Here is a 24,121-nt window from a genome sequence, read left to right on the forward strand (position 1 = left end):
CCTTACCCACTACCTTGTCCCCCTTTCCCCTGGCAGCTGCAGCTCCTGAAACAAGTAATTCCACTTTATTTAAGTTTTTTTTTCCCCATAAACTGCTTGCGACCAGAAACGGATGCCAATGCATTTAAGTTTAAGTTCAGTTCAGTTCAGTTTAAAAATAAAAGAGCAAGGCAAAACTGCACAAAAATGGAAATCAAGAAAAATGCTCGGCGCACTTCCAACTTTACTTTTTCCACTAATAAAAAATAGCGGGCAAAAGTTTCAGCTGCTGCAGTGCTTTGCACTGGAGTGCAAATCTTATTCGGAGGTCTCACAGCATCCTGAAACAATGTAAAGGGATTGGAGTATCCTTGGCAGGGAATAGTAAACGAGTTCGAGCCAAAATAATAAAGAGAATATCAGGCTAAGGAGTAGTAAGCTGATTTTAGATATATATTGTGATTTTGATAATGTAATTAATATATTTTCTCATCACTTAAAAGTGTATTTAATATTTTGGTTATTTACTTTCTTATTGGTATTGAAATTTTCTACTTTATTCCCCTAAAAACAAACCCCATAAGTTTATCCACTGTACTTTTGCATACCCTTTCCTTATCCCTATCTTTATATTCCTGCGTAAAAAAATATCACAAAAACTATATAAAATCACTGCAGCTGCAATCTATAGAGCGAAAGTGTCGGGATCTCAACTTTTGACAGCACTTTGCACACTTAACTTTGCCCCAAAACTCAGGAACCAAGAACGTTGCGCATACGCCGCGTGCGCCGGGCTCAAAACGAACTAGGGGGCACAAGGAGCAATAAACATAAAAGCCCTGGCGATGAAATGCAAAACAATAAATAATGAAATAAAAAGCTAGCCAACGAGCCAAAGGAAGTGTGTAGTGGGGGAACGGAGAACACAGAACGGGGATGGGAAGCCGCCCCTCGAATAGAGTCCTCGAAAATTAAGGAAATTAAATATTTACGTATGAAAGCAGTCGAGGAAATTACGCATAGTAAATTATAAAGAGAGAAAAACAAAAAAGAAAGGAAAACGCTGCCCAAAGGGGAAGTGATCCCTGGGTCGTGGCTTATTACAACACCCCCTAAGGCGAGGCAAGGCATTACTTTGTCCTTGTGCTCCTCACAATCACAATCACACACACTAAAACACACACACACACACACACGCCATGGCCATTAATTTATTTTTATGCCAGGCATAATCTTTTCTGCTTGCGGTATTTTGTTTGTATTCATTTGCATCTTCCACCCAACTCTCTGCCCCAAGAGCTGCGTATGCCACACACACAACACACACACACCACCCCATCGATAGTGTGCCAAATTTCTTGCGTGGCGACAAACCAGAGAAACAAAAACAAAAGGCAAAACGATGGGACAAAGGTACACGGAAAAATAAAGAATTCATGAAACAAAAATTTATAAATAAAAGTACAAATATATAAAATTGAGGTTCATAAATTCCAAATAATAGTTTCAAATAAATAATATAAATAAAATATATTATAAATATATATTTCTAGGCCAAAATTATTATTCTCTAAAGTAGAATATATCATGCAAAATTATAAAAATTAGGTTAATAAATCCCAAATAATATGTTAAAATATTTACAAGACATAATCTAACACTATATGTTATTATAATATTAAAAAACTCACATTTAGCATTTCAAGTAAACTCTGTTTCATATATTTTCACTCCTTTACCTTCATTCTCTTATCAGGACTAATGAATACACTAATTATAGTCTTATCGGCATGTTGTGGATCAACCTGATTTACGATAGACAGACGATAATATTTTGTTAATAAAACTGATAATTTTTGGCAAGTACAACCACAATTTTGTTCTCTGTGCCCTAACGAGTCCATGAGGAGATGTGAGATGGGAATCGACGTCTTTAATGATTTGCCTTTGCCCACAAAGAAGCTGGAGGAGTGGCTAAAGTCCTCTAAGGACAACGGCGGCGTTGGGAGGTGTGGAACTGGAAAAAACCAAAAATCTCTCTCTTGGGGCATACCTCCAGCCCGACTTTCAATATCTCTGTGTATATTTCGGCTTGTGAGCCATTTGAATACGTATGCATACTTAATTTGCCACGGCTTTGCCTCTGGTCCATGCTCAAAGAGCTCAGGCGGGCAGAAGCAGGAGGATAGCCGGATACGCCGAATGGCATACTACATTATTGATTGGATATTTGTGCGGGAATTTAATAAAATATGCAAATTCCCCTCTTTTTTTTTGTGTTGTTGGTTCACGGCCGCACTCAATCGGAAGACGAGACGAGCCTCCCTCAACGATTGAGTGGCTCTTCAGTTGGAGAGGATTGAGAAGGTCTCAAATGTGGAGGGATGTGCCAGTTGAAGAGTTTTGGGATTAATTAAGAATCACTGAGGTGGACCCAAAACGAGAAAAGGTCAAGATTATGGGCTACTCAAAATTCTAAAGGGATTCAATCACTTGAAACTCTCAGTCTAATATCATTTGAAGTTCCCTTTGTCTAATATTCCAAGAAATAGGCACAAATATAGATTTCCATAAAATGAAATCCTTTTCCTGGACTTTTTTAATTCCAATTCCCAATCAAAATGAATTTTCCACTAAAGTCCCATCAAAGCGCTGATGGATCGATGACATCGGTCTTCGCTGGAAATCCAATGAGCATCGCCCATTACGTATGCGGAAATAATTCAATTTTCCTGCCCGAAATTTCCACCAACAGCTGCGAAGCATTTCCATTTCAAAAGCTGGCCAAATCTAGGCAGGCATCTCTCATCCTAGCGGATTTTCTGCGGGCCGCTCATAAAACAAACCCATTTCTCCGACAAGGTCATCAAATCAGACGGCGGACCCGCAAACAAACAAGGCTAAAAAAAAGTAAAATACGCCGCAATTGTTTCACGGCAACATCAAAAGAAGACGTCAAATACACCGAAATGTCTTCAGCAGCCGCAACAGAAATGGAAACAGCAACAAAAATGGCAACAGGAAAGATGGCCAACTAGGGTGACCGATGGCTAAAATGCCCTTTGTCTTAAAAGGAGATTTTGTAGGCAAATTTTGGGGTTTTAAAATGGAAAATAAAGAGATTTAACTACTTTAAAATCTTGCTAAAACATTAAAGAAGCTTACAAAAATATACAAAATATATATATAGGATTTTTATTGTGTTCTTCATTTTCTGTCTTAAGAAACTATTTACCAACACCACTATTTCCCCTGAAATAATCCAAAAAGACAGAGCTCAAAACCCATTCATTTGAAAATGTGCAAAGATGATTGCTAGTCACCTAATTAAAAATAATTCCTAAACATTTATAATTCACGAAAACTAAGATGGGAGAATAAAAGTTTCTAGTCAGCTCAGGTCCCAAGTTGTCTTAGTTTTGTTCCTAAAAACAGCTAGAGTATCGGGGGTATCAAAACATCAAGCAAAAGTAACAATAAAAGCAACGAGGCTAAGAACAGGCAACTGAACAACACGTGGCCTACATAAAAACAACACAACTTTGAGCCAAAAGCTGAGCAAAACTTTCGGGTAGACGACAATTGCCTGCAGCTGCAGTGCCAGTCAAGGGAATATTTACTTGTACACACACATCTATATATATATATATAAATATATATATATTCCGAGATCGTAAAGAAGAGAAATCAAATACTCACCCACTTGACTCAACTCAACTCGGCACCCTCGCACTTAATCAGTCAAATTTCCCCGCCACCAAGAGCAGCAGCAGCTGACGGCGAGCTACTTTAATTGCCTTTAGCTTTCAGAGATTCAGATGCTGGCGATGCATAAATTAAAGCATAATCCAAATTTATGCAGAATAAGAACTTGGCTCACTTTTTTTTATGCTTTTGCAATTAGTCTAAGTGGACTTTAATATGTCAGTTCTGAGGGAAAAAGCGCTTCAAGTCATTTTTGCGGCTAACGAAAAGTTCCCCAGAACTCAACTCAACTCAGACTGACTAAGCTCAACTTTGCATTTGTGCCCCGGAAAAGTTGGCAAGAACAGAGAGAGACACACAGAGGGTTAAGGCTGCAGGGGCCGAAAACATCGGTTGACAGTTTCATGAGCCAGCGCGTCCTTGTCATCCTCTAGTTTTGTGGCAAATTATTTTGGCTCTGCTTAGGCCCAACTTTTTGTGTTGTCTCAGAGATATACTTTTCTTTTTTTTTTTTAGTTTTTCTTTCCCTTTTCTTTTTTTTTTTTTTTTTCCTGCCGTGCTCAAGTACATAAATTTGCGGCTTAAGTTGAGGCCAAATTTGATTTGAAGATGATGAGGCAGGTGATTTTTGTCCAAGAAAACTGTCTAAAGAAATTTAATTAGATTTTGTAGGGTCTTGTGGTGGCTTAAGGGGAGCCATTATCTTATTGGGTTTCGGAAAAAGGTATAAAGTTAATGGTTGAGTTAATATATCAGCACTTGACCTAAGGGGTTTCTTATTTAAATCCAAAAATGTTGCTTGTTCTTTAATAAAAATAGACACAAAATGAAATAAAAAACCAGAGCTGAAAATATTTTATTAAAGTGGTTTAAATAAAGCTCTGCAGGGCTTAGACAAATGAGTCTATTTCGAAGGGTCTCTAAAAATCCCAAAATAAACTCATATTTCAAGAGGATAAAGCTAAGGCACTTTATTTATTTTATCCCAAAAACAAACGAAGAAAATGTAATAGGATTTTAGAACTATTTACTATGTTATTCCCTCCAAACTTAACTTTATTTCTAAGCTTTAAAAGATTTAATACAAAATTTAAGTAATTTCCTTAGATCACTGCAAGCCCATCAAATTATTATCCCCCAACCTGTTGCTATTACCAATTTCACTCTTGAGCTTACCCATTCCAGTGGAGCTCAATTTGTCAACAATACCGCTTACCTTCTTACCTTTTCTTCTTCTTTTTTCGTCTTATTTTCCCAACACACACACACAACATATATTTTGTACAAGGCATGCGGCTTATGTGGCGTATGCGCAATTTACTAACTCAGACAGCCTGGCTGGCCTAAATGATAGCAATGTGCTCGGCTCGCCGGCGAATTATGCGAATGCTGTCTTACGAACGTCGTGGCATATGAGCAAGGAATATTACGCATACGCCGAGTGTGCCATTAAACGCCCATGAGGGGCGGTGTGAGAATCCTGAGCCCAGGTTAAGGCGTGCCTAATCGCAATTGCTCTGAAGAATGGTACAAGAACTTGCACGCATTTTGGATGTGAGGCAGTTTTTGTTTTTCATTTACAAGGCAATCAAGTTGAGTTTTTAAGAGCTTTAATTTAATTTGGAAAAAAAGGGTGTTGGAAAAAGGGACTTTTAATATTTTTGTTGGTTTAATCAAAGCTAGAATATTTTTTCTTAGCATAGGCAATCTATGTTTAATATTTCTTTGGCAAATATTTTACTTTCTCTACAAAATCGGTTTTGTTTTTTAATTAATTTGATTGAAATATATACTATCTATTTTGTTTCCCTTATTCAACTCCCCTTCAATTCATAAAACTCCCTCGAACAAATTCTAAAATTAAAGTGTTTTTTACACTTTCATTTATTCTTCCATATTCCCATTTAGCATAGCAAAATGTAATTTATGTATCTTTTAAAATCTGCTTCCTTAGCGCCAGCAAATTATCCTTTGGCATTTTCCCCCTGTCTAAGGCTAGTATACATGTCCCACGTTGTTTATTTTGTTTGGCTGTTTGCGAAAAAATTCAAAAATTGCCGGATTTCCTGTTACCCACACCCGTGCACACCCACTCGCCCCCCTAGGGCCTTCACCTAATCGAGTGTGCGTGCGACGGCAAATCGCAAAATGGCGAATGGCAAACGGCGAATGTTAAATGGCAACCGGCAGTGGAGGGCAGCGACGAGCAGCGTCAGCGATGGCGTCTACCGACTGTTGGCTTCATTTTGTTAACTTTCACTCGTTTGCCGTGTTTACAAATTTAAAAATTTGTTTGTGTTTACTTGCCCTTGCATCCTGTTTGGGGGCTGTGGCTTCTGTCTGGAGAGAGCCCTCCTCGCCCCGTCATAACTCAACCAGCCAGGGCACTCGTGTGCCAGGACTTTTAAAGAAATTGTTTTCTTGCAAAACCCGCGGATGGCGGCCACATTAACCTCCTGCACGGCTGGGGGCTCTTTCGACGCAGAGAGGTGTCATGACATTGTCTTTACCTTGCCTAATAAATGGTTTCATTTAATCAAAGGGCCTTTATGGAGCACGCATCCTAGGATTTATGCCTGTTTATCTAAGATGACGGCAGGCAAACTGGCTGACTGGGCTGGCTGGCAACCGCAAGGAAACTTCCATGACTGTTGATGATCCGAGGTTTTGCTTTGGATAAACTTTTGGCCCTTTTTTTCGGTTGAGATTTTAGGTCGTGCGTCTGCGGTTGACATAAATCAGCATTAAAGCTTGATGAAAAGTATTTTTGGCTCATCTGTATAATAGGTTATAGCCCAGAGTTGGCTCTTAATGGGTCTTAAAACTTTCCATACTAGCTTAAAGTCTGGCAATTACAGTTTACACAAATTAATTGAAGCAGTTAGGTGGAGTTTAAGCTAATTAATAAGCTATTTGTACCCAGTTTTCTTTATAATATATATTTTTCAAATGCGCCTCTTGCTATTTCTTAAGCATTTTCTTTAATTAAATCTCTCTTGTAATTTTTTAAACAATCTATCTTAGCCTTATTCCCTTATCTAAGCCCTAAAGCTTTTTATGCTTTCCCTTAAACCCGCAGCTTATTTCATTTCCATTACGACGCCTTCCTCCTATTTAGTTTTTCTTCAATTTTAAAGGAATTATCCTATATAGATTCTCATCAACATGAAGCTAATAACATCAGTAGAAGGAAATAATCAAGGCCGTAGCCAACTTTATCTGGCATTTGGCCAATGTTTGTCCAACTATCTGCGGCTATTTTGGATTTGGCTTTGGGGTTTGGACTCTGAGAGACTATCTCGGTTTTTGTGTGTGTGTTTTGTGTATTTGGGTGAAATTTTTGTTTGCCATTTTAAGGCTGAGCAGCAAATGAGATTTTTCTCACATTTGCTTTTGTCACTGTGCCACTTTTGCCTGCCTTCAGCCTCTCTTGTGTTTGCCTATCGCCTTTGGTTTTTAAATAGTAATTTTCATCTATGGCCAAAGAGAAGCTAGGGGTCATCGTCAGTTTTCCAGTGTGTCCAGTGATTACAGTCCCCATGCCTTGGTCTGTAAGTCTATAAGTAATAATCAAGTTCTTGGAAAAGGCAGCGGAAAAGGTTTCTTATGACAGTTCTTTGAGCAGAGGTCAGAGCGCAAGAAAAACAAACAGAAAACTTCAATTACAGGGTACAGAAATGGCTGGAAAATTGAAAGCAACAACGAACGGGGGAAAAATGTGGGCATCTCAATAAATGAAAACTTTCATTTCAGGCCGGAGAAAAATAATATTTAAGGGAGAAGAACACAGAAAGAAAAATAGTGGAATAAGAAATATTAAATTATGGTAAAAGCTAATGAAATGAAAATTAATATAAAAGAAAATATATACTTAAATTTATCAATTAATTTATATTACTTCAACATTAAAATAATTGTTTCTTTGTGAACTAAAAACTTCCCTTTAAGTCCTTACACAACCAGGCTTATAACCTCCCACAACCCTCCCACTTAAACTACGTTAATCCTTTGCCATGGCATTCCATTGCCTTGCCCGGATTACAAGTCCAAAGGATTCCCGCCAATCTGTTCCATTATATTCCCTACTTTATCTTTTCAAAGCCGGGGCTAAGAGCCAAACCTTTTGGCTCGGACATGCCATGTCTAAATGCTGAAACATTAACTCAACTAAAGAACTTCATTAATGGGCCCACTGGCAATAAATCTTTTGAGTCGTTCTACCTTTTGACTCCTTTGCAACCGACAATGAATCATAATGAGTGCTCGACGCTGGCCAAACACCCAGGCTGTAAGACAAAGGGCCCCGCACAGAAATCAACATTCATACAATCATACGCCCCGTTGTACGAGGAGAAAGCCAAGCCAAACAAAAGTCCGCTAAGAAAGCTAAGCTGCGGCCGAGTCGTAACATTATGGCGTGACGGCAAAGTAAGCAATAAGGCGTAGCATAAATTAGCCAAATAAACAGAAATGAAACAAAAGGGGGCGGCAAAGAACAACTTTAATGTTTGTTAAGCAAATATTATACCCCAACCCCTGTCTATATTTTGTGAGCTTGGTAGGGGATCCTATTAGAAGTTAGCCCCTCCGGTTATTGTCCACACGTATTTGCTGTTGTTGCCCAGCCCCAAACAACAATGAAACATCTTTATGTGACGATTATCTGAACATAACCCAGGCCCAATGTGCAATTAACTGTGGCATCCCGATGTCAATGGGCCTTAGGCTTTCATCCATTCCCGAATATGACACACCCGGAAATATATGGCCAGAGATTTACGACAAAGAATCTGAAGGGAATGGAAGGGAGTCTGGCGTGAGTCTGGGGCGAGTCAAAGGGGGTAATTTCGAAAAGAGTTTGGCTGGGTTTGCACCATATTTTGGAGAGGTTTAAAGGTCAAGTTGGGTCGGTAAAATGTTATATAAATAAGTAAAAGTATATATATCAAATAAAATAATAATAAAAACGTGAGTTTATGTATTATTTCATAAGCTTTATATAGGTAAAGTTTAAAAAGATTCATTCTAGGCCAGGCATTCAAAGAGGTAAAGATATTTTCTGTTCCAAGTCCTACCAATATTTATTAATAATATTTTTAATACTATTAAATAGAAAGGTATTCAAACATTTACCCAACTTATGTTCTATTTAATATACTTTGTTTGTAATAAAAGTTCGTTATAAATCCCTTTATAATAATCACTAAAATATTTCCCTAAAATAAATAACAATCCAAACTAGAATTTTTCCTTTATGACAGGCTACTGACGAAATCACATAATAGTCAATCCCTTCAATCAAATAGCAATTAAATTCCAAATGAAACCAACACAACACATATTAAACACCACACACAATGAACGACAGACTAAAATGTCAAAAATGCAAAAGCAATTTCGTGTGTCGGACACAATCTCTCAATTATTCCTAATTTATGGGAATTTTATGAACAGCATATGGACCCAATGCAATAGATCTATGCCAGCTCAAACCCCACAAAAACCGACCCCAAAAAAAACCCAAAACCCCTATAAAACCCATCGAAATCGAACCATCTCCCACACATATGGAGATTGTAATGCGCTTAAAGGGAAGCCAACAACAAGCGGCAAAGTCGAGTCATTTCTATGCATATAGGCTTCGCCTGAGAGGCTTATACCTCATCCTCCTCCTCCTTCCATTTCCCCTAAAATGCCAAAAACGAGACTACTCGTTTTTTTTCGAAAAAAAAAAGTAAATATGATGTGAGACGCTTATTGAATCGAATTTGTTGACTAGCATTCTGTAGAGCGCCTCTCCTACCCACCACAAAAAATCCTTCAACGCTGTCACAGCTGCTGTCGCACACTGCAACGCGAGTGTGTGTATATTTTTTGTTGTTTTCATTTTTTTACTGGTTGTGTTCCGTGTAGTTATGCAACAATTTTTGTGCCTAGAAGGACGTGGCGTTGCGTGTGTCCTGAAATCAATCATACGCCAAAATCGACACAAACAATACGGGCAAACAAAGAAAAAAAAAAAAAATAATAATAATAATAAAGGAAAATAAAAACAAAAATTCTACCGAAACAAAGCCTGGCAAAGTAATGCGATATTTTTTATTGATTTTCATTGTGTGTGTCTCCCCTGGGCGATGAGGCAGGTTTTCGCGGGGGTTTCCCTGCGCTGCTGATATGAAAAAGGCACTTGATGTTGGCAATATGCGTGCCCACTTGACTCCAAGCCAATGCCTTTCAAATGCAAAATGCAAAAAGCTTTTAAATTGCAAGGCCCCTGCTTCCAGTGTCATTAACAAGTGGCTTACAAAAAAGTAATAACTGGACCAGGCCATAAAGCCAGGAAGCCAAGATAAGGGCTTTTTTATTAGGGGCTTAACAAATTTAGATATATTTTTTGCAGAGAATTTTAGACGGAAAATGTTGTAAGATTGTGAAAATCATAACAAAAAAAATTATAATATTATCCAAAAAGAAATTAGATCAGAAAAAAATCTGAAATTTATTACTTGGAAATGTTTTAGAAATTTTTAAAATGTTATACGTATTTATTTTAGAATTACTTTACTTTTGTATTCAAATGACAGACAAAACCAAGATCTTTCCATTATTCCTTAAAATGCCTTCAAGGGTCTGCAAGAAAGAAAACGCATTTCTGCCTGCATTGTTATCGTATTGTTTGGTTTAGCCAACAATTTCTGTTGGCCTGTTTTCTTAGCTTTTTTCGACTTTTATGCGTGACCCCTGTGTGTGCCACTGGTTTCGCATTTGTTACTGATATTTTATGACACTGTAAACATTTTACAATACGCACTCAGTTTCTGTGGAATGAGTTCTAGTTGGTAGACTGCTGCTGGCTGTGTGTGTGTGTGTGTGTGAGTTATCCATTCAATATGCCCAGCAGAGCATTACATGTTTCTATGGCGCTGTGTCCTTGCAAGTCCTTTTCCCCGCTTTCGGAATGTGTGTTTACACGAAGTGAAATGCGGGAGCAAAAGTGAAAATTTCTCTCAGTTTTTTGAGGTCAATTAAAAGGGGCTTGAAAGGACCTTGCAGCAAACTATCAATCATAGTTGCTCGTTTCCCTTTTTTTATTTTGGCGTCTCCCGTGTAATTAGTTAAGCAGCAACTAATTGAAAACATCTTAGAGATTTGTTTTGGCGTTGATTAAGTGAGATTTCGGACAGGCCATCAAGTGATATTTGTCCAAGAACTGACAATTTCGTGGCAGCCCTTGCGTGTCTTCCTTTTTCCATCATTAATTACCCAAAAAGCTGAAGGAGAATGGCTTGAGTTTCTCGTGTTTGGCCTGTCAGTTTCATCGGACAAGTGATGGCGAATCACTCGCAAGTGATGGCAAACACGAAAAACATTTGTTGGAAATGCTGAAAACTTTGCCACATTGAGCGGCGGCAACTTAAGTGCTATTGTACGTTGCTATTGAGAGAAGAAAAATGCATAAAAATCAATAGACTGATGATTGAGAAGATTGCTTTAAAGTGGTTATGCTGCAAGTATATAGAGTCTACAGTCTGTATGACAAAGAATGTCTTGGGGGCCTTAAATTTTATTCCTAAGCTTGATCGATAGTTTTGTATTATGTGAGGCCCACGAATGGAGTTTGCATCTTTAAAATTTAATATTTTCCTGCATACTTTGTATCTTTAAAATTGAATTTTCTTCCCACAAAACTATATTTTTCCCTTAAATACAAACTTGCCCAGCTTAACGCTTTTTGCCTGCCACATTCAACCTCTTTTTTTTTGCTCTGAAACGAACACAAAGTCCTTTTGCATGCAATCATGAGATATTTACACTGCCACAGCCATTCAAGTTGAGCAAATTGTCACACATAAAATGCATGAAATAAAATAATATAAAAAATAAGTGCTCAATATTTAACGATTGATTGCATTTTTCGGGGGAAAGCGGAGAATAAATAAATGCTTTGCTGCATACGAAAGCATTGCCCACTCAATTTATGCGAATGACTTTTAAAATTTTCAATTTATCTGGCTATTTTTTCAGGCGGACTATTTTTTAATGGAAGCCTCCGGGGGAAGCAGCAACAACAGCAGCAGCAGCCTCGACATCATCATGATCGCCACCATGTTGTCAACGTAATGAAAACGAGACTCAAAAAGTTGTCGTGCCATTGCTGAGCGGAAAAACCAGCCGAAAAAAAAAGAAAGAAAATATTGTAAAATTGGGAACATAAAATGAAGTCTGTCATCCTATATCCATATGGACCGCTGACCGGCGGCACACGTTGCTGTCGCATGTTGCATGCCAAAAATTTGGCCATAACAAGTGCAATTTACACAATTGTAAGTGTTTTCGGGTATAAGCGGCGGTCGCAATGGGGCGTATACGCAATGTGGACAAGTATATAATTTTGTTCTCGTTAGTACGAAACACGGGCCACTCCACAATAACAACAAAAATTGGTAAAAGAACAAGAAAGCCACGAATAAAAACATCAGCACGAAATCAGTAGTTGTGCCGGGGTATTATATTCGCCTGTTAATTGTGGCATAATTAATAGACAAGTGTCGTTTGGCGAGAGTTTTTCTGCAGTCTGGTCTGAATGGGCCATGGCATACTTCTCAACCTCATTATTGTAATGAAGGATGCGGAGAAGGGGGAGAGGGAGAGGGAAACCGCAAAAATTCCCCTTCTTTTCAGCCCGGGGTGAGTTCAGGGAGTTTTGGGAAACGGATGATGAGTGACTGGTGAATTGAATTATGGGTTTTATACTTGCAGGGGTAGAAAAAAGCCTTTTAAAGAAATAAATAAAAATATATTTATTTAGAACTAAATACATATATCAAAATTGTTGAAAGCCAATAGCTTAATATTTTATTTTAAATTATAAAGATTTATATATAAAGGTTTTCCCGATGAATTGCAGGCCATCTTAAACACAATTTGGCGGCTTTGGTTTCGAATTATTAATTTAATTAACTTAAATATTTTATTAAAAGATGACAGGACATTTTAAATAATTTTTTAAAAATATGAAAACGCTTGACAACTCTCCTTTGTATTAGTAAGAAAACTTTTCTTGGCATTTTGGCTACCCTATGATTTATTTTTGTAATATGAAGCAAACCAGTTTAATTAATATTCTGACAGTTCATTTTTGTGAAGTAAAAAGTAAAGAGATTTTTCCTTAAAAAACGCAAAATATAATATAGAAAATCAATAACCTAAACAGCAATGGTAAGCGCAAGGAAACAAAGACAAGCAAAGCAATCAAAGTACTCAATGATAGCCTTCCATTCTTGTAGAAAACCGAGAAAAAAGAGCAATCGACTGTGCGAAAACGCACAGTTTCTCGGGTCAACAGCGATAGCTCTAAAAATGGGCAGGGATCCTCAGCCAATCCACTGAAGAAGCTGAAGAGCAATTCAGCAAAGGTTCCAAAAAACACACCATCTCAAAGTGGATCAACGGGCCTGCTGGGGTTGAGATCTTTTAGCCAGGCGCTGCCCTTCAAAGGATTAAATCCTAATGGGTTTTCAAGGGAGCCTGGCAAGAAGGCGGAGACCATTTGGTTTACACGAAATGCGCGGCAGACCAGCAAGGTGGATGCTAAAAAGATTACATCAGAAGAAGAGGAACGATCGCGGACTATCAAGGCGATTTGTATGCGTCTCCAGGACATAGATGTTCCAGAAAACATTGGTATCGTGGAGGGTCCAGTTTCCTTTGAGGAAATCTTTGATGTTTTGGGTCTAGATGAAAAGGGGGAAGAACGAAAGGAGACTCAGGTGGAACCTACACGTTCAGAGTGTAAAGTAGAGCCTCCTGTGGTGAAGGTGCCAGTGAAATCTTTACCTGACAACTGGGAAATGTTGGAGCCTGCCCGTTCAGAGGTTAAAGTAGAACCTCCTGTGATAAAGGAGCCAGTGAAATCTTTACCTGACGACTGGGATATGTACTTGCCATCGACTTCACAAGCTGCAAAAGCTCGTATGATGATGCAATAAAAGTCTGGATGGAGGCCAAGGACTAAGAAGGGAAACAGAATAGCAAGAGCTAAAGCAGAAGGATGTATTAAAAATATTTTTAAAAAATCATATAAATAAATCAAGTCACTAAATAATAATCCTAATTATATTTTCTCTGATTAACTTCTCAAACAACCCTCTGAGCGAACTCTACAATTTCGCCAGCCCCTCGGAGCCTTGCCAAATGGATAGACAAACCGAGAACGACTTGCACTCGTTCCTCTCATCTCTCGACTTGTGGCATGTATAAATTGCAATTACATGATGCTCGTTATGGCTTTTAATTTATGTTAATGGCAAAATCGTGCTCCGGTTTTTTTTTCTTGTAAAATTTTGAACACTACTTGTGAGGACAATGCAGGGGCTGAGGACAATTACGAGTACAAGAAGTATATAACGCAATGCAACTTGGCGGGGAAAACAATAGACACATTATGTCCCTTACCAACTTGTGGCAAGTAAATTAGTTTTTGTTTAAGGACGAGAACTCAAGTGTTTGGCTTCTGCAATTAGTGCCACATTTTATGGCAGCTGCGAGCATAAGAAGGTGGGGAGGGAGAGAGATTTCCCACCTTTCTCAGCCAGGTAAAGCTTACGTGTTTAGCATAAGTCTGACCTGACCTGGCTAACATGGGGCTAGGGTAGGGGTTCATGAGGCTAGGGGAAGTTACACCTGGGAGTGCAGTCACGACACATAATGGATGTATCTTAAAAGCACGCCATTTTGCATTTATTTATCGTCCTTGTTGCTTATTTGCTAAGTACCTGAGGGAAATGCTCTACTGGAAATTGGTTTTTCAGTCTTTTATAAGCTTAGCTAAGGGAAAGTTATGGTGGAAAGCATTGAGCTTAGTAAAAAAATAAGCTAAGATTTATTAACAATATTTTAGAGTGTGTTCTCAGATTTAAAAAAATTCTTTAAACTAAATGAAGAATTTCTGTATTCCTTAAATGAGTCATTAAATGGAAAACGCATTTCCCGAGCTTAATACCCATTTCCGCAAAGCAGCGAAACGACAACCGACACGAAAACATTTTCACGGATTAATTAGCAAGAAGAACCCCCAGCCAACACCTCAGACCCTAAAATCAAATTGAGTTCAGACCCGTTTAAAAGTAAAAACGTGTTGTGCAAAAAAAAGAAGAGGGAGATGGAAAGGGTAAAGAGTTGGTCATAAAAGAGAAGGAAATGGCGCTGGGGAAACATGAGGGAGGAAGTGGATGTGGATGATGACCCCTCAACGAATTTATATACGGGTGCACACTGCGTATGCGTGTTATGTACATTTCCCATATCTCTCTTTCTCTCTGGTGGCTGATTTTATCTTCCTTTTTAATCCCATTTCACTCGTAGAATATATCGCTTTTAATCGTCCTGATATACTCCTGGCGCATCAATGTCAATATGCACAAGTCGGCCGACCTGCAGGATGTCTACTACGGTAAGTTCAAAGTTCAGGCCAATTTTGGCTGCTAATTAAACTCACTCACACACATCGGGCGTTTATAAGCTAAAGCCCAAAACGGTAATAAAACCGAAACACAGGAAAACCGAAACGACAAGCAGCCACATAATAAATAAAGCCATTTTAATAAATAAATTAAATGTATATGAGGATGGAGCCACCCACAGAGGAATGAGCTCTGTTTGCCAGAGTTTTGAGTCCAACGGAAGCTTAACACTTTATATATTTAATTAATGAGATCAAACTTGAACACAAAGTGGCATTATTTTAATACAGAATTAAATTGTTAATAGTTGGCTTATATAATAAATTTTAATATTAAGTGGCGAGTAATTTATTTGAGTTTAAGTCTTGATTTTCTATAAATAAAGCAGCTGGCTTAAGCTAGCTCTTTTAATTAAATCAAATTCAATTTAAATTCATATAGAGATATAGCTGCTTAATGTTAATATCTTTCTTTAATTATTGTTAAATTTTAATCTCATCTTCTCTTTAAATATTGCAGGTGTACAAATAGCCTATTTTGCCATTATTGGCACACAAATGTCCATGATATTGCTGAGCATTGTGTTAATATTTGGAATATGTCGGGTGAGTTTTCTTGTTTGACTAAAGACTCTACGCATTTAGCAATATTAAGCGTAGCTATATTCTCCCTCCTAAAACCCCCCACACACACAGACACTCACATTCCCGGAATCGAACAACTCAAAGTCAAATATCCGCAAATTATGCGCATTGTGCCTGCGCCTCTGAGCCCCGGAAATGTTTACGGAGAAAGCCAAACAAAGCACATTCAAATGTAAATTACGCAAAGCGCTCATACCGCATGGTTGCCTTCTGAAAATTTCAAATATAGTACATACAAATTTCCTTTTTTTCTGTTTTGAGTGCGAAATTTGACACGTGGAGATACAAAATATTCACTATGGAATGTTGTTTTTAGGAAAAAATAGGGAAACCATGGCAGGTTAAACGGATTTTGTACTAAGAAAACATGAAAGGAAGTTGAATATATTTATTTTGAATTTTTGTAGATTAAAATATACTTTTTTTGTATAAATCTTAAAAATTAAATATATATTTGTACTATTTATTTATATAATACAGTTTTTATAAAGTTAACAAGATCTCTTTCTTTAGTAAAAATTTTTAGGGAATTGAATTCATTGTTAATTTGTTTTTCCCTAATTTTTCAAATATTTTTATATTTGTTATATTAGAATTTACCACCTTAGAAGAGTATAAAAACACCGACTTGCCAAAGTTACCAACCCTTCTGTTTGTATATTATTCTACAATATCTGCAACATATGAAAAAAGTCCGCGACAGCGTGTCCTGAAACCCCTCTAAGCCCCTCCAAAAAAAAAACCCCATATTGACAGCGGCATAAAAATGTAGACAATTTGTCACACAATTGGGAACCCCAAAGCGAAAGCAAGGACCCCATGGCGGACTAAACTGACTAAACTGAAAACTGAGATGAGAGTGAGAGAGAGCTGGCAGGACACATGCCGAGGATTACAAAGCCCAAATACAATTCGGGTTTATGTTGCTGAGCAATTGTGCCAGAGGTTCCAGCTACATTTTGTGGAATTTTTTAATTTCCACAAACTGAAACGCGATTTCCCTGCGAATGAAAGCTACAGAATTTTGCCTCATACTCCCCCCGTACTCTGTGTAAATGGAAATATTTCCAAGTCTCCGTGTATTGGTCAAATTAATTGCAGTTTGCGCTAATAGGCATCGGCCCCCATCCTTAACTTGGCTATTCTTCGAGCTGAGAGCGCCGGCAGCTGATGTCCATTAAATAATGCATAGAGCATTGGTTCTTAATTAGGCTAAACGAGTATTTAGACAACAAATGTGTGTCTGTGTGGGAAAACAAGCCAAAGTTTGAGGGAGCAATTGAGACTGATGGCTTAAATAACAGATAAACACGTTTCATTGTTTTATTTATAAGTATACACATTAGTTTGCCGCCTATTATGGTCTGTTATTAATAAAAGAACATTGTTTTTAGTGGTATTTAATTAAAGAAAATGAAGTAACATTAAAATTAGCTGATACAAAATGTTTATAATTGTTTGTATTCAACAACCTCCTCTGCAAAATAAAGCCAAATCAGCTAGCTGATATTTATTTTCCCGAAATAAAATGTTTATTATGCGATTATATAAATTTTCATAATTTAGACAAGCATCATAACCCAAATAAGAATGTAATCCGCGGTGGAAAATACATTTTCCATGGCCTCCACGGGAAATTGCCATGCAAAATGCTGCGGCCGAAAAACTGTCAGCTGCACATCAGGAATTCCCAACGTGCGCTCAACGCACAGTTTCTCTCAGCAAAAAATCCAATCAGAGGTTTTACCACTATGGCGAGATAAATTACACCGCACAGCTCACACCTCCTTACACCTCCTGCACCTGTCCACACACCTACCATATTTTATAGTACGACCATGAAATCAATAGCTTCAATTCGGGTTTCGCGGCCCTTTTTCGCTTGATATTCTAACCGATGGCTTTTGTTTTTGCATTTCCACAGGAGAACCCCGGTTTAATTGTACCCTGGATAATTGGCTATATAACATTTATGGCCCTGGAAGCTGTCGCCATGGTCTATTCCAATGTCCTTCGCGATCATGTTAATAAGGTGAGTATTATGTGCCATCCCAAAGGTTCTATGGAGTCCCCATGGTGTCGGGAAAAGTGTTTTTAATGCATATTTAAGATTGTTTCACTTCGAACCATTTGTTTAATGAAAAAACATCTCACACACAAAGGATTCTGGCGGAGGGGGTCCTTGTGGAATATCAACTGTGCCGCCGCTCGGCATAAATCAATGGGCATCGCCAACAACGACAAACAAATAAATTACAAGAGAAAAAGAAAAACCTTCAACGACAACAAATCAAACTGAATCCGTTACATATGTAAAAAGTTGCTTTCACCTCCCTCTCCCCCTTTATGCTAAAATCAAACAAAAGTAGTAGGTTGTGTGCGTTTGCCATGGTCGGAAGTTGGCGACAGTTGGATGCATTGCCATCCCTGCCGGCGGGAACAATGAATGGAGTTGCCAAGTGAATGTAAACACAAACCGACGTGCAACAGGCTGGGAATTAAAGGGGGGGACCAATGGGGGGTAAGAAGAAAGAATAGGACATGGTCTGGGGATGTGGAGAGGGGAAATGATTACACAACGGACCACAGATGTTCAATTTAGGAAAAATCAAAAGAAAAAGCGTTGATTAAAAGTTGGATAGAAAACATGTGGGAACTTTAGGAGTTTAGGGTATTAAAAAGGGATTTAATAAAAATATTAAAAAATATATTTATAGATTATTAGATGAAAAGAAAATATATATATATTTTCTAAATATATTTTCCCTCTATTCTCATCTAATTAAAAAGTCTATGTGCATATTTAACCAACTTTATCTTTATAATTTTGTAATAGCCACCCTTATAAATTAATAAACCAAGAAAACCCCACTAACTTTTTTACCTTTAAGACCTCTCGAGCTTTGCTCTTAATTCACTAACTCCTTTTTTAGCCCAATTCTGCCGCAACCAAAGTGCCTTCTTCAAACAAATGAAGCGCAGAATGCCCAGGCTACAAAAAAAAAAGAAATAGAAAACGAAGGATATAAACAGTGAGGGGCTCACAGGACACACAGACAGCCAGGACCAGACAAGGGCCCACTGCACACACGCACTCAAAAACAAGCGACAAAGTCAAAGCGGCACAATGGGCGGCGGCCCAGGGGGGAGCAAAAGAGCGGAAAAGCGGGCTGAATCGGAAAACTCAAAGACCAGACACACACACACAAAACATATCTACATTTAGGCGGGGATATGGGATATGGGGATCTACTTCTAGTTCGTCTGCACATATGCAATGAGTTGGGCATTTTTCTGCACCATTTTCCCCTAGAATTTTACATTTGTCTATGTCGTTGCTTTGCCTTTTCTATTACGAACGTGTTTCTGCTTTTCCAAGCTTTGTTTTGTTCCGTTTGTTTTTCCGCCCTTAGCCGGGGGACATGAAACGACGAATAAACCAACGAAAGACTTTTTTTTTGCTCCCGGAAAATTGTCACCTCATGCATAATTTATTGCAATTCAGAAGGTAAAAAATTCATTTTTCTCTTTTTTTTGGGGCTTCAGAAACTTTTGCGCTGTCACAAGTTGGGGTATGGAGATTTTTACTAATTTGTTGTTTTGAAATTTTTGGCAATGCTTCCAAATCGCTTGAGTTGAATACAAAATGTTTGCTTGAATTAATTTTTATTTTAAAAAACTCTTTGATAATTGTTTTTTAAAGACAAGTTAATTTTCTAGCAATTAAAAATAGCTCAAAGTGGTTTAAATCTAATTTAACTCATGACCCTGGGTAAGCCGCCTGAAATAATTCAATCTGGTTCGCTTCTAAGTCAAACTTTTTAAATTTTCATGCTAAAAAACTTTCCCTCCACCCTGGCAAATTGCTTTCCAAAACAGAAGGCTAAGCTAACAATTTACCAACTTTATCAGTTGTTGTTTGTTTTGGCTTCGCTGGCCAACTACTCGTGAAAATAATTCAAGGATAATTTATATTTAAATAATAACAAAAACTATGCATTTTTAATTTGTTTATTTTCAGCAATTCGATGCCATGTGCAAGGCAGAGGTGGCTTTCTTTATAGCAAGAGCTTTGATTAATGTAAGTTTAAAAATATATATTTATATTATGGGATAGAAATTGCAGTAAAAATTAAATAATTAGATTAAAAAAAATTTTAAATGTGCATCCATTTTGAGTGGTTTTAAGATAGTTTGTTGAGCATATTAAAATCATTAAATAGTACATAGAATATTATTTATTGTTATTAAAATGTGGCTTCTTCAAATAGTTCTTTGCCTTTATACTTTTTCCGAGCTGCACATAATGCCCACATGGTCTTGTAAACGATCCCGGTGCAGAGTACATGAAGGATCAGACTGAATATGGTCCTAACTAGTAGTAATCCAATAATGTAGTTAAAAGTGGCAGCGACCACATTAAATATCAGTTCAGAGACTCGGACCAAAAGCCAGGGATACATGAGAGCTGGTGATTCCTATAAAAAGAGAGATAGTTTTAAAAATATATATAAAATATAGGGGTTTTAAGCCCCTTAAAAATGTATTTAAAAAGTTACGATTTCCTTTTTTACAGGTAGCACAATTTAGGACATTTTTTTAATGGTTTTAAAAATCTTAGATTATTTTTTATATATATTTAAATACATTTTAAAGATATTTCAAATCGTTGTTTCCTAGAAAATCATTATAATAATTTGATAATTATAAAATAACTTACATAGATTGCAGCATACAACAAAAGACCACAGACATTAATATTTACGAAACCTTGCACCAAACCCAACCTTCTGACCCAAGGTGGTGGCACAACGCTGAATCCATTATTGCCTCTCCACCGGGTAGGTGGATTTAAGTCCTTCGAGAAGTATACATCCATTAAGTTATATATTTGGTATAGCTAGGAGAAATCCAAGAAATTAGTTTAACTAGCATTCCTCATTTTTAATGACTCACCAATACAAGTACCAATATCAGAACGAACAATAAGTAAGCAAGGTTATTGCCAAAACCACACCAAAGGTTATTCCATGGTCCCGAAAGTCTAAAGCCCAGAAAAGTACAATCTTCAGTTTTAGTTCTGCAAGCATCTGCTATAAAATCGTAGGAATTTCCCAGCTCACACAGACGTCTCTCAATAGGTATCAGTTTGAACATGACAGGAAATAGCTTCGTGAATACAAAATACATATACGTTCTCAATTTTGGAAATAATATCTAAACCTATTTGTCACAATTTGATTATAGAAGCTGGGCCAAGAAGCTATGTGCTATGTGTTCATCTTTTATCCTCAATCGAGGCTAATTGGTTTTTGCGAACATCCCATCCCATCCCGCCCATGGCCTAATCGATATATGTAATAAATAATTTAATTACTAGCTAAGTCCATTAGTCCCTTTACGCAGCATAAAAATGTTAGCTCGTGTTTCTGCAGAAAAGAAATGCGAATGTGTTCGAATATATATATGGGTGTGTGTGTATCTAGAGAATTTTATCTAATGGAAATTTATGATTCTCCAATTTTTTTTCTCCCGTACTCGAACAGGTGCTAGCTATGTGGGGAGTCCTCCGCTTCTACAATTTGGTTCGTTCGGGCATTACATGGCGCGGCCCAGAGGTAAGTCAATTAATCATCACCTTATGGCCGAATGGGGAGTGCTGCTAATGGGAAATATGATTTATTTTAGTTTGATACGGGCTAAGAATTGCATAGAAAACTTTACAAATAAAAACTAAAATGTATGGATAGTATTATTAGATTTATTTTTAGAGCAAGAAGACTTAAATATGGGTTATAAATATTTAAAAATTTCTAAAAATTTATTTTAACAATCTAAAATAATTATTTATGATTAAAAACACTAAACAAATGAAAAATCAAGTTTAAATAATTAAAATTATATATTTTCAAATTATTTTAGTATATTCTATCACGGAAAATATTCCGAAAAATCTCTAGAATTTGTTTATTTTATGTTTTAAATATCAAAGATCACAAATTATAATAAAAGTAATAATTATAAATAATAGGCTTTATATAACATTAAAATTAAATTCCCAAGACCCAATTCTCTTTAGTTTTTTCCACCCAAAGAAGTGATAACATATTTTCCACATAATTACTTAATTCCCCCTAATTAATATGGGTTTTAGGCATATCAATAAAATGTATTAATTAATTATCTTTTCCCCTTCGTCTCCTGTTATCCACTTGCAGGCCAAAACGGCCATTTTTGCACCCATGTACAAGAGTGTTAGTGCCCACAAGCCGCACACATACACCTACAGCAAGAGGTCAAGGCGTCGCCATAGCATTGATTCCACTTCCGGCGGATGCTGCGCCATCTTCGACTTTGACTTTGAGTACGATGACGATAACGATGATGATGATGACGATGAGGCTGCCTTTGGCGATGGCATGGACACAGAGGACGAAGTGGGCTACGATTACGATGACTACTATGACTACTACGATGATGATGAGCTAACGGAGCAGCAGCAGTTGGGAGCGCAGCAGGATGATGCGGACTGCAGCATGTTGGGTGCGCCGAAGACCTCGAGGTCCCGACCAAAGCCCCGATCGGCGTTGGTCAAAGTCAAGGGCCAGCGTAGCCGCAGTAGTCGTCATAATAACAACATCCGGAGCGTGCTGATCAATAAGCGCCACAATAAATACAAAATCGCGAGGCCCCAAACCCAACTGGAGGTCATCAACGAGTCGGAGCGAAGTGCGGGGAGTGGCAGCGATGAAAACGACTCGCTTTTGGTGGCCTATGACAGCAGTTCGTCGCTAGCGTCGGTTTGACATTGGCCGCCATGCAAATCGGGAGCCGGAAATGGAAATGCAGCCATTGCGGCTGCCGAAAAAAGTGATAAGTCCAGTGGCGGTGGTGGTGGCAGCCACTGCAACTGCGGCGGCCATGCCACCGGAAACGGAAGCGACGGCGACACCAACGACGACGACGGCGATCCTGATGAGAGCCAGCATCTGGAACCAAAGTGGACGAAGTGTTGTGGTCAGCGTCAACGCCGACGTCCACTGCGACGCGTCTACTGCGCTGTGAATCTGTCCATAATGGGGCTCCTTGTGGCCGTGGAGATATACGCACAGATCGCCATATTCCTGTAGATTTTCGAGACGAAACTGGGGTTCTTCCAAGGTCAAGCGAATGTATTTTTTAGACACTAAAAATTCCGTAAAGAAACTTAACAAATGCCAGCAAAGTTTACAGCTTTAAATGTACATACAAAAACCGGGAAGTATTATTTAACAAGATGCAAATTATACAGCAAAAAAAAACACAAGAAATAGATTCTTTAAGGCTTTAACTACTTCTTCATATAACTTTAAGCAATCGCAACTTGAACAACTTAACTATGCTTTTAACAAAAGGGAAATTTATAAAATGTTGTACCTAAAAATCCATTCTTTTCCACTTTAGTTTCTAGAGATTTCTGTGAAATGTACAACATCCGCCAACTAATTAAAATAAATCTTTAATTACCAATAAGAACAATAATAGAAATACATCTAAATGTAAAACCCATATAAATAGCAACCTTTTCTTTCCAAAACTTTACGAAATCAATAAAGGAGTAGCTCTCAAAGAGTTTAGAAGCAAGAATTTTGTGTTCCAAAACCAAAAAAATAAGCTTTAAAAATAGTAAAGGAAATAAAACGAAATAAATGGCTTGTCTAACCGAAAAAATGTAATAGCAACAATAAAAAATAAGAATTACACAAAATCATGCTTACCAATAAACGTTTAAAATGTTTATTAAGTGCTTAGGAAATTTCTTTGTAAATACTTCCAGCCAACTCAAGTTGATATCGGTGACGTAAATATAAATGAAATAAACAAAGAATAAAAACAATAACCATATCTATAAATGTTGTATATGTACATATAGTAGGTAATCTTAAGTACAGTTGCGCCAAAAACAAAAGACACCCTAAAACCAGCCAGTTAAAAACTAACCAATAAATGTGAGTTCGATGTATACCTTAAACATAAAACCAATAATAATAAAGAATTGATATTTGTGAGATAAAAAACCACAGAGATTCTTTCAAAGATAACAAAACGTGCCGGGCACGTGAAGGAGGAAGAAGAGCTCCATCCGGATCCCGAGTATTTAATTTGGCGCTCCACTCCACAACGCGGGAGCAGAGCCTAATCACGGCTGGCCAAAAACTAATTAAATGATAATGCTGGGAACGGAGCAGCCCAAACTGAGAGGGGACATACGTGAAGCAATCAAAGCATCAACAAGTGCCGATACCCCGACCACCGCTAACATGGCCGCAATCAGGGGAATCTAATCAGAAA

The 24,121-nt window shown here is 37.7% G+C and overlaps 3 protein-coding genes and 1 non-coding gene across 5 annotated transcripts in view; 2 read left to right on the forward strand and 2 right to left on the reverse strand.

Moving 5' to 3' along the window:
* LOC108085505 (organic solute transporter alpha-like protein) overlaps window positions 1-8,877 on the reverse strand; it is a 27,469-nt gene extending 18,592 nt beyond the window's left edge. Inside the window, exon 1 of the mRNA XM_070285149.1 lies at window positions 8,818-8,877. The gene's annotated coding sequence lies outside the window, so the exon portion shown is untranslated. The remainder of the gene's footprint in view (window positions 1-8,817) is intronic.
* Window positions 1-23,291, forward strand: part of LOC108085498 (uncharacterized) — a 26,299-nt gene extending 3,008 nt beyond the window's left edge. Inside the window, exons 2-8 of the mRNA XM_017182119.3 lie at window positions 11,710-12,008; window positions 15,049-15,136; window positions 15,666-15,751; window positions 17,715-17,822; window positions 19,812-19,871; window positions 21,337-21,408; window positions 22,009-23,291. Of these exons, the coding sequence (XP_017037608.1) occupies window positions 11,901-12,008; window positions 15,049-15,136; window positions 15,666-15,751; window positions 17,715-17,822; window positions 19,812-19,871; window positions 21,337-21,408; window positions 22,009-22,596 (1,110 nt within the window). The 5' untranslated portion in view covers window positions 11,710-11,900 and the 3' untranslated portion in view covers window positions 22,597-23,291. The remainder of the gene's footprint in view (window positions 1-11,709; window positions 12,009-15,048; window positions 15,137-15,665; window positions 15,752-17,714; window positions 17,823-19,811; window positions 19,872-21,336; window positions 21,409-22,008) is intronic.
* On the forward strand, window positions 12,789-13,792 carry LOC108085499 (uncharacterized). Its single transcript, XM_017182120.3, has 2 exons — window positions 12,789-12,903; window positions 12,972-13,792. The coding sequence occupies exons 1-2, from the start codon at window positions 12,901-12,903 to the stop codon at window positions 13,671-13,673; spliced, it is 705 nt and encodes a 234-aa protein (XP_017037609.1). The 5' UTR covers window positions 12,789-12,900; the 3' UTR covers window positions 13,674-13,792.
* LOC108085501 (uncharacterized) lies at window positions 20,006-21,050 on the reverse strand. 2 transcript variants are annotated; one of them, XR_001771098.3, is made up of 4 exons: window positions 20,914-21,050; window positions 20,747-20,834; window positions 20,511-20,690; window positions 20,006-20,268 (listed from the first exon to the last, which is right to left on the reverse strand). It is a non-coding gene; the product is annotated as an uncharacterized protein (transcript). The 2 variants fall into 2 exon arrangements; XR_011444822.1 differs by having other exon boundaries at window positions 20,747-21,049.
* Window positions 23,292-24,121: the final 830 nt, after the last annotated feature.

The sequence above is a fragment of the Drosophila kikkawai genome, chromosome 3L (assembly GCF_030179895.1).
Source record: "Drosophila kikkawai strain 14028-0561.14 chromosome 3L, DkikHiC1v2, whole genome shotgun sequence".
In the NCBI taxonomy this organism is placed as follows: domain Eukaryota; kingdom Metazoa; phylum Arthropoda; class Insecta; order Diptera; family Drosophilidae; genus Drosophila; species Drosophila kikkawai.